Source organism: Heterodontus francisci, chromosome 17 (genome assembly GCF_036365525.1).
Source record: "Heterodontus francisci isolate sHetFra1 chromosome 17, sHetFra1.hap1, whole genome shotgun sequence".
Classification (NCBI taxonomy): domain Eukaryota; kingdom Metazoa; phylum Chordata; class Chondrichthyes; order Heterodontiformes; family Heterodontidae; genus Heterodontus; species Heterodontus francisci.
In genome coordinates this window covers 62,727,459-62,742,314 of record NC_090387.1, presented here as the reverse complement: position 1 = coordinate 62,742,314, position 14,856 = coordinate 62,727,459, and the positions used below count along the sequence as shown (strand labels likewise).

Below are 14,856 nucleotides of genomic sequence, written 5' to 3'. Positions count from 1 at the left end.
TTGTAGGAGATTCCATAGTTATAGGGACAGACAGGCATTTCTGTAACTGTCAAAGTGAGTCCCATATGGTGTGATGCCTCCCTGGTTCCAGGGAAAAGGACATCACAGAGAATGTGCAGAATATTCTGCAAGGAGAAGGGAGAGCGCCAGAAGTTGTGGTATACATCAGTACCAATGACATAAAGAGAGCAGGTATGGAGGTCCAACGGTCAGACTTTCAGGAGCTAAGGAGAAATTAAAAAGTAGGACCGCGAAGGTAGTAATAGCTGGAATAATCCCAGTGCCACGCGCTGGCAAAAGTAGAAACAGCAAGATAGGGAGGATCAGTGAGCAGCTTGAAGCATAGTGCAGGAGGGAGGGCTTCTGGGACAGTGGGACTAGTTCTGGGGCAGAATGCCCCTTTTCAAAAGGGATCGGCTGCACATCAACAGACCTCAGACCAATGTCCTCAGGGGAGGTTCAAAAATGTGGTTTGGAAGGGTTTAAGCTAAATTAGCAGGGGGATGGGCACCAGCATATGGGAGGTAGAAAAGAGGAATAAGGGACATAAAAGAGTGAATGTTAGATAGATAGTACTAGAGAAGGAAGTAGTACCATATTAGATAGGAGCAGAATAAGAAGGACAACAAAGACAGGTCTGCATGTATATAAATGCACAAAGTGTGGTGAATAAGGTTGGTGAGATACAAGCACAAATAGCTGTGTGGTAATATGATGTAGTAGCAATAACAGAAACGTAGCCTAAAAATAGTGAAGACTAGGTTCTTAATATTCAAGGACGAAGTGTCCAGAAAAGATAGGGAAGGAAGAAAGGGAGGTGGGGTGGCAGTACCAGATTAAGAAAGACATTGTAATGATGGAAAGGGAAGATGTTCTTGAGGGGGTAAAGACAGAATCCATTTGGTTACAGTTGAGATGTAAGAAAGGTATGATCATGCTACTGGGAGTATTCTACAGACCTCCAAATGGTGAGGGAAATAGAGGAGCAAATCTGCAAGGAAATCACAGAGATGTAAAAGAACTATACAGTGATAATATTGGGGGACTTAATTATCCAAATATCAATTGGGATAATGTTACAGTAAAGTGAAAGAAGGGGGAGAAATTTCTGAAATGTGTTCAGGAGAACTTCCTTCATCAGTATGCCTTCGGTCCAACTAGGAAGGAGTCATTACGGGATCTGGTGCTGGGGAACGAGGTGGGCCAAATGGACCAAGCGACTGTGGGGGAACACTTGGGTAACAGTGAATATTGTATCATAAGTTTAGATTAGTAATGGACAAGTGCAAGGAACAATCTAAAGTAGAACTTCTAAATTGGAAGAGGGTTAACTTGAAGTGGGGTGAGAGGGTATCTAGCCAGGATAAAATGGAACCAAAAGGATTGACAGGAAAAACTGTAAACGGAACAATGGGTGATCTTCAAAGGAGATGATGTTTTAGGTACATACCAACAAGGGCGAAAGGTAAAGGAACAAAAGCCAGGGATCCTTGGATGACGAGGGAGGTAGAACAAAAACAAACAAAAAAAAGGGTTTATGATGCATGTCAGGTGAATTCTTCAAGTGAGAATCAGGCCAAATACAGTAAGAGTGGAATAGAAGAGAAAAATAACACTGGCAAAGAATATGAGAACAGAATGGCAGTTAACATAAAAGGGAACCCAAAAATGTTCTATGGCATGTAAATGGTAAGCGGGTAGCTACAGGTGGAGTGGAGCTGATTAGGGACAAAGGGGGTATATGTATTTAGGAGGTGCAGGGCAAGGATAGAATATAAATGAGTACTTTGTACTGGTGTTTAATAAGAGGATGCTGACAAAATATCAGTAGAAATGGAGATGGTAGAGGTAATGGATGGGATGAAAATTGATAGAAAGGATATACTGGAAAGGCTGGTTATGCTTAGTGGATAAGTCACCTGGTGCTTGTATCCCAGGTGGCTAAAGGAAGTGGGAATAAAGATAGGGGACGGGCTTGCCATAATCTTCAAATCTTGCCTAGATATGGGGGAAAGCCAGAGGATTGGAGAGTGGCAAATGTGACACCCTTATTCAATAAAGAGTGTAAGGAAATTCCTAAGAATTACAGGTGTCAGTTTAACGTCAAGCACTTAGAGAGGTTAGAGTTAATTAAGGATAGCCAGCACGGATTTGTAAAAGGCATATCATGCTGGACTAATCTAATTGAATTTTTTGATGAAGTAACAGAGAAGGTTGATGAAGGGAAAGCAATGGATGTTGTCTATGTTTTTTTATGAGCGCACTTAAAAGGACCACAGTAAAGACTGGTTAACAAAATTGAGGCTCCTGGAATAGGAGGGGCAGTATCAGCTCGGATAAAAAATTGGCTTAAGATCAGAAAACAGTGTAGTGGTATTGTTTCTGGACTAGCAATCTAGAAACCCCAGCTAATACTCTGGGGATGTGGATTTGAATCCCACCATGGCAGCAGGTGGAGTTTAAATTCAATTAATTCATTTTAAAAATCTGGAATTAAAAGCTATTCTCAGTAATGGTGACCATGAAACTAGCATCGATGGTCATTAAAAAAAAAATCTCGTTCATTAATGTCCTTTAGGGAAGGAAATCTGACATCCTTACCTGGTTTGGATTACATGAGACTCCAGACGCACAGCAATGTGGCTGATGCTTGCCCTTTGAATTCAGTTGTCAAGGGCAATCAGGGATGGGCAACAAATGCTGTCCTTGCCAGCGATGCCCACATCCCATGAAATGTATGAATTTTTAAAAATTGTGGTAAATGGTTGTTTTTCAGACTGGAGAATGTTATAGTGATGTTCTCCAACGTTCTATGCTAGGACCATAAACGACTTGGGTATTGGAATATAGAGGTAAATTTTAAAATTTACCAAGAATACCAAATTTAGAGGTGTGGCAGACAGTGAGGAGAATACCATTCGCCTGCAACAGGACATAGAAATGCTAGCAGAATGGGCAGACAAGTGGCAGATGGAATTTAATACAGAGAAGTGTGAGGTGATGCATTTTGGCAGAAGGGATAGGGAGAGGCAATACAAACTAAATGGCACAGTTCTGAAGAGTGTACAGGGACAGAGGGACCTGGAGTTTCATGTGCATCAATCTTTGAAGGTGGCAGGACATATTGAGAGAATAGTTAGCAAAGCAAAGCATAGGATCTTGGGCTTCATAAATAGGAGTATTGAGTAAAGGCCTGCTCGGGTCTGAAAAAAACCCCCCCACCCAAACCCGATAGAACCACATCGGACCCGAGCCCAACCCAGCCCAAGTCCTTCCATTTTTTCCTGCGCCTGACTCAACCACCGGAATGTTCATTTTACCTACCTTCCAATTCCGAATTAGTTTTTCACTTTTTCAGGTTGAAATACTTGCTGCAAGTTTATCCAGTGAGCAGCTGAGATGCAGAGACCAGGAAGGTCCTGAGTGAATTATTATAAAATATACAGTATTTATATAAAAAATATAAAATGATCACTGTCAGGACTCTAGTCTACACATGTGTATGTGTGTAGGATGAGAGATTTTAGCTACAAGGGTAGGTTGGAGAAGCTGGGGTTGTTCTCCGTGGAGCAAAGGAGATTGAGAGGAGTTTTGATAGAGGTGCACAAGATTATGACAGTTTTAGATAAGGTAGACAAAGAAAAGCTGTTCTCAGTCGCTAATGGTACAAAGACTAGGGAACAATTGAGAGGAGAATTTTTTTATGCAGCAAGTGCTAATGACTGGAACTCGCTGCCTACGAAGGTGTTGGAAGCAGAGACGATCAAATGATTTCGAAAGGAAATTGGACGGGCACTTGACGGAAATAAACTTGCAGGGCTACAGGGATGGATCTGATTGACTAGCGAGAACAGACATGGACTCGATGGGCTGAATGGCAGCCTCCTACGCCGTAATGACTTTATGGACTGAATGGCCTCCTTTTGTGCCGTAATGACTCAACCAGTGATTTTAAGACTGGTTTACTAAAAACCTCTGTGTGAACAATATTATACAATAAGAGTAAAAAAAAAGTTTCCAGGTTTTTCTTTGGGCAAGACAAATGTAATATTTAGCAGAACACATTCAAATTCTGACCTTTGCTTTAGGGTTTCCTGGTGCCACCCCCAGCCCTCTTCCCTTCTCTCTACTCCTGACTGGGACAACTCATTCTACAAGATGATTTCCTGTGTCCAATGGATCTCTGGAAACTTGCCTAATTGACTGCACTTCAGCACTGAACTGGACAGTAGGCACTGGCAGACTATTCAATCATGGTGGTCAACACAATTAAATTTGACCCTGAACTTCACCTGAAAACCCACACACCCACTTTCCTACAGGTGCATCTGGGAGTGTGATTAGGAATAAGAGCACTGGGTACAACCAGCAACAACTTGTATTCATATAGTGTCTTTAACATAGCAAAACGTCCAAAAGCATTTCACAGACACATTACCAAACATAATTTGATACCAAGTCACATAAGGAGATATAGGACAGATAACCAAAATCTTCATCAGAGGTATGTTTTAAAGGAGTGCTTTAAAAAGGAGGTAAAAAAAAAAAAAGTACAGAGGGAATTCCAGAGCTCAGGGCCATGGCAGCTGAAGGCACGGCCACCAATGGTGCAGTGATTAAAATTGGGGATGTTCAAGAGGCAAGAATTCGAAGAGCACAGATATGTCAGAGGGTTGCAGGGCTGGAGGAGATTATAGAAATAGGAAGGGACAAGGTCATGGAGGGATTTGAAAACAAGGATAATAATTTTAAAATCAAGGCATTTCTTAACTGGGAGCCAATGTAGGTCAGCAAGCACAGAGGTGATAGGTGAATGGGGCTAGGACATGGGCAGCAGGGTTTTGGATGACCTCAAGTTTATGGAGGGTAGAAAATGGGAAGCCGGCCAGAAGTACATTGAAATAATCAAGTCTAGAGCTAACAACGGCACGACTGAGAATTACAGCAGATGAGCCGAGGCAGGGGAGGAATCAGGCGACATTACAGGAGTGGAAATACATGGTCATAGTGACAACATGGATACATGGTCAGAAGCTCATCTTGGGGTCAAATATGACGCCAAGGTTGTGAATAGTCTGACTCAGCCTCAGGGACAGTTACCAAGAGAGATGCTGTCTGTGGCTAGGGCCAGAGTTTGCAGCAGGGACCAAAGAGCTTTGGTCTTCCCAATATTTATTTGCAGAAAATTTCCGCTCATCCAGTAATGGATGTCAGACAAGCAGTGAGACAATTTAGAGACATCCCTACCCTTGGAAAACAGCTGTGATGTTTTTGTTACATTATATATTTAACCAAGTTATCCAAATGAGTCCCTTTTGTACAGAGGTTCTTGGGAATCAGGATTTAGGAATCCTTTACAGAAAAAATATTGGGCAACACCAAGGCTACTTTTTTTTTCTGTAGTTTATGCAATCTTCAATGTCTATTAGAGCAAGAAGGACTGCAGTTAAAGTTGAAGGACACACACGGCTCAATACATACAAATTCTTACCAGCTCCTTTGTGTATATCTACACTGATCAACTCCACAGTGCCTTCATGTGGGGTTCTGCTGCCTTCTCTGTATTCAACATGCTTACCATCAGGGCAGTACCTGAATGCAAAGTAGTAACCTGCCAAGTACACCTGAAAAGAAAATTCATGATCATTTCTGCTGTAGTAGATCCAGATGTAACTGATCTAAATGCTGTTTAAAATACTTGTCAAACAAAACATTAAGGGCAGATTCAAACTCAGATCACTGACGGAGTATGATATATAAAAAATACTGTCACAAGAGCCTGATGCCACCAGATTGAGAGATAACAATACATTTGTGACTATACTAAAGCTGCTAGATGCTGTAATATCTCAAATCAATAAAAAAAAAACTATTGTTTATTTAACTTGTGTGACTTTATTTTATTTAAAAAATCTACTGGAAGTAATATGTGGGGGCTTTTTTGATAATTGTGTGATGGTGATTGTCACCCAACTCGGTTGAAAAAAGGAGTTATACAAAATTGTTATTTGTATGTTTCTTTCCAATTTACTCTCCACCCCTGAAGAAATTTTTTTTTTGCTGGTGTACAGCTCCATAAATCGCCATCCAATATTTGAGTACATGCTAGAACTTAGCTCCATCAAGTGAGTGTTTATTTTGAGTTTTATGTGGCTCACCCATAAGGTCAAACTCAACAAATTCTCACAATCGAGAAGGGGGCATGATGTTGGAATCGCCTCATATTAACAGCAACCACTGGATGTTGCATAGCTGGCTGGTATTAGTTACTTGTTATTACTCAAGTAACTATTTGACATGAGTTTGTTGGTTTATTCAGCACGTATTTAAAACATAAGCTACAGCCATAGCATACAATAAACAATGTTAATGTAGAGTATTAAGGGTTAGCATTTACGTATTGACTAATATTTATTATGTTCCAAAAAAGTATCAGTTGTATTGCCAGTCTTAAGGTTTGAATGATTTATAGCGTGCAATGTTAAGAAATGAGAGGCTCTTTTCCAAACCATTTACCTCTGACACCAATAACAAATCTGAAGAATTTGACTTCCTCCGGTCATATCTTTGATCTCATTCCTGAGATAATTATATTTCTTTTCAGACCATGTATTTTTTTCCCCCAGGGCTTGATTGTTATCTTAGCATATCAACTACTGCCACTTTGCCTCCTTTCAAGAAAATTATGTCTGGGTTAAACAGAGCAATCTTCTGCTATTATCCGAGGCTCTGTATAGGAAATTCATCCATATTTTGTCTTTGAAGCTGTTTGGATTTTATTGTACCTCTTGATTCTTGTGTTTTTGCCAGTTACTGGAATTTTGCAATATGCTTTGAGTAGGGTACAAAGAGCTCTGGCGAAATGAGCTTGTTTCTTGCCATTCTGAAACCTTGGGCAGCTTTCAACATCTTGTCATTTTGGAAATACACTAGCTTAATCCCTTGACATTCAAGTGTTTCTCATTTCTGCAATTCCACATCTTTATTTATTGATTCTGCACTTGTTTTCTGAATCCAGTCTGGCCTTTCCATTGACTAGCTCTTTCTAACCATCAGGTCAACAATCAAACTTTCTTGATTTCACGAAATTGTGATGTGCTTACCAATTGTCTTGAATGTTTCCGGGTGTTCTTCAATGATTTGCTTTGCTCAGGCTTTTCAGTTTTATGTTTTCATTGTTGCTTTTTTCCCCCTCCCACAAAGGAACCATGGTTTTATTATTGCGTCTTCTGAACTGTTGAGGACTCAATTTTCTTCAGTTATCGCAGTGGAATCTGAATTTCTAAGTGAGACAGTCCTCTGTCCTTGTGTTTGATAGAAAAAATGCCAGCTCAGATTTTGGTAGGAAGTTATTGAGTTCAATTAGGGTATTTTGAGACATCTGGGTAAGAACAAGGTATAAATATTTTAGAAATCAAGTTTTTTTTTAGGATTTTGATCTTTTGTGTGGGTTTGTAAGATACTTCTCAGTTTGCTTATCCAGGTACTTGGCCTATTATTGACCCAACTGTCCTCTGTTACAGCAGACCACAGTAACTGTTTCAGACAGAAGACGACTGTTGGTCCATCTAGCTCACCTGCCCACATTTTCCCTTAGTGCATTTCTAATAATCCTGGATCCCATTTGCTGACACGACCTCTCTAGTTCCTTCTTGAATCCCAGTGCCATTTCTTGTTCCACCACCCAGGTCAGCAAACTGTTCCATAGACTTACCATGTCCTTTTGGTAAAAAAAAAGTTCCACCTGCATTTCCTATTTTTTGTTGTCCATAATTTGTAAATATGGATTTATTCTGGCGCCGACAGAATGTTTGGTATCTCCTGGTGGTGTACAATTAATGACATTGCTGTTACCGGATCATTTTCCAGGTAATTGTATATGAATATTTTTTGTTTGTCTTCACCAATTGCACTATTTTCTGATCATTGATCATCAGCTTGACTGCCAATTAACAAGGTAGAATAATTGTCCCCGTATTAAACGCTTCTCTATTGCTTTTGTAGAGGTGGATATTTTGTCTCATCGATCAGAAATGGATCATTCACTGAAGCCACGAGTTCACTTTATGCAAAGTATCATTGCTGGTAGCACCAAGATAAGTTGTTTTTGCTTGTGCCTTGTCTGGTCTGGAGAAATTATTTTGCTGAAGAGGGTTCAATCTCCTCCAGCCCATGGGCAGAATGGTCTGCAGATCAACATCATCTCAGATCCAAACAAACAGCTCTGATGGATCCAAGGTATTTGAGATTCTTCTCATCAGAGCAACCATTACTTGTGCAAGCCTCAGCAGGGAGCACAAGTAGAATGTGCAATTGCGGTAAGCATTGCAACAAAAGTCGAACTGTGCCCTCAACCAACATACACACACACAGCTCCAACAGAAAGCAGCAAAGAGTACCATTAGCAACTTTTCCAGTTCTAACCCAGGCGTTCTGATACACTTTGAAATGGCTGAGATCTGCTATCTCCGCATAACCTAAAGCATCCCTGTTTTGAATGGCTCAGCTACACAATGCTGCAAACCCATTGAACAATCCTGCCACTAATTATTGATAGGACATCACAAAAAAGACAGGTGCTCAGCTTGTCTTTCGTAAAAGTTTAATTGTTCTGTATGGACAAATGTTTCCTACCTGTTCTAGATCATTTGGATTCACATATATATTTTCTGCCTTGATGTCAGCATGTACATATTCATTTGTATGAATGTACTCAAGCACATCAATCTGATGAAGACAGGAAGTTTATATTAGTTAAAATGTACAACACTGAAGCCAAACTAAGAATATATGTTTTTACAAACACTCACCATTCTATAAGATAGCTGAAGTACTGCTTTCTCAGACAATGGTTTCCTAGTTTTCTCAAGAATTGAATGCAGACTGTTACCCAAGTTTGGGAATACTAGAAATCTATAAAAATCCATATTAAACAGTTTAGGTTAACATCCAGATGATAAGCCTGATAAAACAGTAATATGTATATCGCATCTTAGACATATTTTTGAAAATATTCAAAGTTAATGAAGGATCATAAAGACATAATAGACTTCATATGCTCTGCAGAAGTTAACACATTGCCATATGTTAGATGGTAAGGAAATAGAAGTTAACAGATCAAATGGTGTTTCTCCTTCAAAATGAGTTTGTACATACAGTAAAAAGGTTTTGTGACAATTTTCCTTAAATGTAGATTTATTTACATTGCCACAGCCTCTTCATGTAAAACAAAGCATCCAATAACCTATCAAAGTTACTTCTGCTTTAGCACAACACACACAACCATTCCTTTAATTATTTTTCTCCTGCATCTGACTCTCCCACTGCACCCAGCATTTGCCCCGGCAAGAGAACAGGCTGGAGACCTGCTTGTAAGTGCCTGCCAACACACTGTTCTTTAGATATCTACTTTTCTTTTGGGCCTCCTTATCTCGAGAGACAATGGATACGCGCCTGGAGGTGGTCAGTGGTTTGTGAAGCAGTGCCTGGAGTGGCTATAAAGGCCAATTCTGGAGTGACGGGCTCTTCCACAGGTGCTGCAGAGAAATTTGTTTGTTGGGGCTGTTGCACAGTTGGCTCTCCCCTTGCGCCTCTGTCTTTTTTCCTGCCAACTACTAAGTCTCTTCGACTCGCCACAATTTAGCCCTGTCTTTATGGCTGCCCGCCAGCTCTGGCGAATGCTGGCAACTGACTCCCACGACTTGTGATCAATGTCACAGGATTTCATGTCACGTTTGCAGACGTCTTTATAACGGAGACATGGACGGCCGGTGGGTCTGATACCAGTGGCGAGCTCGCTGTACAATGTGTCTTTGGGGATCCTGCCATCTTCCATGCGGCTCACATGGCCAAGCCATCTCAAGCGCCGCCGACTCAGTAGTGTGTATAAGCTGGGGGTGTTGGCCGCTTCAAGGACTTCTGTGTTGGAGATATAGTCCTGCCACCTGATGCCAAGTATTCTCCGAAGGCAGCGAAGATGGAATGAATTGAGACGTCGCTCTTGGCTGGCATACGTTGTCCAGGCCTCGCTGCCGTAGAGCAAGGTACTGAGGACACAGGCCTGATACACTCGGACTTTTGTGTTCCGTGTCAGTGCGCCATTTTCCCACACTCTCTTGGCCAGTCTGGACATAGCAGTGGAAGCCTTACCCATGCGCTTGTTGATTTCTGCATCTAGAGACAGGTTACTGGTGATAGTTGAGCCTAGGTAGGTGAACTCTTGAACCACTTCCAGAGCGTGGTCGCCAATATTGATGGATGGAGCATTTCTGACATCCTGCCCCATGATGTTCGTTTTCTTGAGGCTGATGGTTAGGCCAAATTCATTGCAGGCAGACGCAAACCTGTCGATGAGACTCTGCAGGCATTCTTCAGTGTGAGATGTTAAAGCAGCATCGTCAGCACTTCCTTAAAACCCACCTCTTGGACCAAGGTTCTGGTCACCATTCCTAATATCTCCTCCTTTGGCTCAGCATCCATTATTTGATTACGTTTCTATGAATCACTTTGGGATCTTTTCCACATGAAAAGTCCGATGTAAATGCATGTTGTTGAGAGGTACACTTTATAAAGATGGGTAAATGGAGATGAAGTATGGATCATGATCAAACAGAATGGCAGAACAGTCTTGAGGGGACAAATGACCTACTCTGTTCTTATGTAACAGTACTCCAGACCAGTGGTTCGCAACTGGGGGTCTGCGAGAAGGTTTTAAAGGGATCTGCTAGTGGTTCCCCATTTCCACTGCACAGACAATTTGAAGTCAACTTAATGTGGATCACCCAAGGTCACAGTATCCAGGGGCTTCCAGCCCCAAGTCATCAATCAACACCAGCACAGTCTCACTTTAGTCTCCGATCCTGCACAGGACGTGAGGAACTGCAGCCCCAGAGGCTCATGGTCCACCCTGTTGTCAAGGAAACCCCATCCAGTTTCAGCAGGCATGCTCCACTTGGCTTGTTAGTAACAGACGAGAAGTGCGAGCTAGTTTGGCTGTGAACATCATCAGTCTTATTACCACTTTATCAGCTTCAGGTGCCACTTGACCAAACTCAGAGACAAACTGCTAATCTCAGTGATAGTCTATTAACTTAAGCAGAATTCCACCAACCTTAGTGAGTCTGCCAACTTAGGCTTAACTAAGCCAGGATGAACAATGAGCATGACATTATCCATGTGTTTGTCAAAGATACCTCCACGTCTTGACAACATTGATGCTCAGTGCCAGCAACAAGTTTCAGATTAAGTAATTAAAACAAAAATATATATATGCTTAATTGTATAACATTCTTATACAGAAAAAAAAACTTGTGTTACAGGAGTCTGTGGAATTTTTATAACATGGCAGGGAGGCTGCAGAAGGAAATAGGCTTGAGACAGAGGGATGGCAACAGTAGTAATGTTACTGGACCGGTAATCCATAGGCCCATACGAATGGTCCAGAGACATGAGTTCATATCCCACCATGGCAGCTGATCGAATTTAAATTCAATGAATACATAAACTTGGAATAAAATGCTAGTCTCATTAACAATGATCATGAACTGACTAGATTGTCATTAAAAACCCATCTGGCTCACTAAAGTCCTTTGTGGAGGAAATCTGCCGTCTTTATCTGGTCTGGCCTACATGCCACTCCAGACCTCAGCAATGTGGTTGACTCTGAACCGCCCTCTGAAATGGACGAGCAAACCACGCACAGAAAAGTTGAAGAATAAAAAAAAAACTGAACAGATCATCCAGGATCGACCTAGGCACCGGGAATAGCAAAGGCACACCCTGTCAAGTTGACCCTGCAAAATCCTCCTCGTTAACATCTGGGAATTGTGCCGAAATTGAGTAGCCTGTAGGACAGCTCTCCCAAGCAACAGCCTGACATAGTCATACTCACCAAATCATACTTTACAATGTCTCAGACCCTTCCATCACTGTCCCTGGGCATGTCCTGAGAGTCCTCAACATTGACTCTGGACCCAGTAAAGTCGCATGGCATGAGGTCAAACAAGGGTAAGGAAACCTCCTGCTGATTACCAGCTATCACCCTCTCAGCTAATGAATTGGTACTCCCCCATTTTGAACACCACTTGGAAGAAGTACAGGGGGCAGCAAGAGCACAGAATGTACTCTGGATGGGGCCTTCAATATCCATCAAGAGTGGCTTGGTAGCATCACTACTGATGGAGCTGGCTGAGACCTGGAGGACATATCTGCCAGACTAGGCCAGCTATACTGAAAAAAGAGAACCAAAAGGGGAAAAGCCCACATGTCCTCGCCTTCACTAATTTATTTATCATGATGTATCTGTCCATGTCAGTACTGTAGGAGTGACCATTGCACTGAAAGAACAGCAGACCAAACCTGCAAGGTGAAAGGGCTGAAAAAGAGGCTCCAAAAAAAAAAAAAAAGGTACGAGTGGTGGGGGAGAGGGAAGTGAAAGACGCCATTAAACCCCCTCCAGCGATGTGGCGCTAAATGTTCCATAGGTGCACGAAAAATGTCCCGCCAATAGAGCAGAATGCTTTTACTGCAGAAAAATGGGCCATTTCAGTAAAATGTGCCAAAATTAAATCTCGACTACCTCAAGCTCTAAAGGAAAAGTATTTAAGAATAGAGAGGTTAACGAAGTTAAACAAACAATCTCTTGCAGCAGATAAAAATATTTTCTTGGTGAGATTAATGATCCAAATCAAGCATTTTGGTCAGCAGATGTATATGTCAACAGACATATCGCTGACTTCAAACTTGACACCGTAACAACTGTAACAGTCTCATCAGACAATGAGCCATGACTTTCCACACACTTTCTGCAGCCGACAGAAACGCAGTTACATGGCCCAGGAGGGGGTGAACTTGAAGTAAAGGGGAAGTTAAAGGCAACACTTCAGTACAAGAAGCAGATACTAGAAACACTGTATGTCCCAAGAAATCAAGAGTTCTCACTCCTAAGCAGAAGAGCTTGTACTGACCTTGTAGAGAAAGTTGAAGTTAAAACAAGAATCCAGGAGCCAGGACAGAGGGATAGCACCCCGCCACCTCCCCCCCACTGACCCCTGCAGAGAGAGTCCGGACTCTGCCAGAGAACCCGCCCAACGCAGAAAGAACCCGCACAACATATCGCAGCCTGCCATGCTGCTCAAAGACTACCAGATCAAGAAACAGAAATGCAGCAAGTTCCTGCAGGAGTGCTACACGGACAGAGAACCTGGGAAGAAGCAAGTCCAACAAATTTGTCAGGCGCAGAGGCAAGATGAAGAATGCCAAAACTGCGAGCAAGGTTGGCCACAACAGAGTCCCAAGAAATTATTTCCAGGATTAAAAAGGATCAGAGAGTATAAGCCAAAGAAAAGTTGCATTGAAACAAACAGACCCATTACTATAACTGAATATACAAAAACAAGACCAAAATAGGGAAGGAGTAATTCTCCAGAAAGATGAGAATCAACAGTAATCTTATATACCATGAATTAAAGAACGTACTATAGAGAAATAGGAGGAATCTTATTGCTTTACAGCAAAGACATCAGTCATACAGTTAGATGACTCAGATGTTGAATCGGTAATTCAAAAAGCACCAAATACTACAAACCTCAAAAAAGGCCGTTCAAGTCTAGACAAAGGAGATCAGAGAAAGATTACCAATCTTCCACATCTGATGACAAGATGATCAGGGAGAGTTGTGAAGCCTCCTGACAGGTTGAATCAATGAAGTCAGAGACTTGGTGTTGGGGGGGGGGGAAAAGATGGGTAGCACGTAAATAAAAAAAAGTGAATGTATGTAAGCATATGTTGGGATAAAGAATTGGGGGAATATGTAGTATAAAGGATATGAAAGGGTTAATCTTGAGAGCGCGTAAAGAATACCGCCCACCATGATGATGTTAAGAGATCATGCAGGAGAGACTCGAGAACAGATTCAATGTGACTTTTGAAGGAGACACACAGGCTAGTGTGAAGTGTATATATTTTTTTACTCGTTCAGGGGATGTGGGTGTCACTGGCAAGACCAGCATTTATTGTCCTTGAGAAGGTGGTGGTGTGCTACCTTCTTGAACTGCTGCAGTCCTTGTGGTGTAGGTATACGAACAGTGCTAATAGGAAGGGAGTTCCAGGATTTTGACCCAGCAACAGTGAAGGAATAGTGATATAGTTCCAAGTCAAGATGATGTGTGACTTAGAGGGGAACTTGCTGGTGATGGTGTTCCCATGCATCTACTGCCCTTGTCCTTCTAGGTGGTAGAGGTCACGGGTTTGCAAGGTGCAGTTGAAGGAGCCTTGGTGAGTTGCTGCAGTGCATTTTGTAGATGGTACACACTGCTGCCACTGTTTGTCGGTGGTGGACGGGCTGCTTTGTCCTGGATGGTGTCGAGCGTCTTCAGTGTTGTTGCAGCTGCACCCATCCAGGCAAGTGGACAGGATTCCATTACACTCCACACTTGTGCTTTGTAGATGGACAGGCTTTGAGGAGTCAGGTGGTGAGCCACTTGCTGCAGAATTCCCAGTCTCTGACCTGCTCTTGTAGCCACAGCATTATGTGGCTGGTCCTGTTCAGTTTCTGGTAAATGATAACCCCAGAATGTTGATAGTGCAGGGTTCAGCGGTAGTGATTCCATTGAACGTCAAGGGGAGCTGGCTTGATTCTCTCTTGTTTGAGATAGTCATTGTCTGGCACTTGTGTGGCACGAATGTTACTCGTCACTTATCAGCCCAATCCTGGATGTTGTCCAAGTCTTGCTGCATTTGGACACAGGCTGCTTCAGTACCTGAGGAGTCACAAATGGTGCTTAACATTGTGCAATCATCAGTGAACATCCCCATTTCTGACCTTATGATGGAGGGAAGGTCATTGATGAAGCAGCT

General features: G+C 42.1%; 1 protein-coding gene across 2 annotated transcripts in view; it reads right to left on the bottom strand.

Moving 5' to 3' along the window:
• vrk3 (VRK serine/threonine kinase 3) overlaps positions 1–14,856 on the bottom strand; it is a 57,762-nt gene that overhangs the window by 14,849 nt on the left and 28,057 nt on the right. For both annotated transcript variants that reach the window (XM_068049510.1, XM_068049511.1), the window contains 3 exons: positions 8,811–8,913; positions 8,635–8,727; positions 5,492–5,624 (listed from right to left, as the gene is read on the bottom strand). In XM_068049510.1, the coding sequence (XP_067905611.1) occupies positions 5,492–5,624; positions 8,635–8,727; positions 8,811–8,913 (329 nt within the window). The remainder of the gene's footprint in view (positions 1–5,491; positions 5,625–8,634; positions 8,728–8,810; positions 8,914–14,856) is intronic.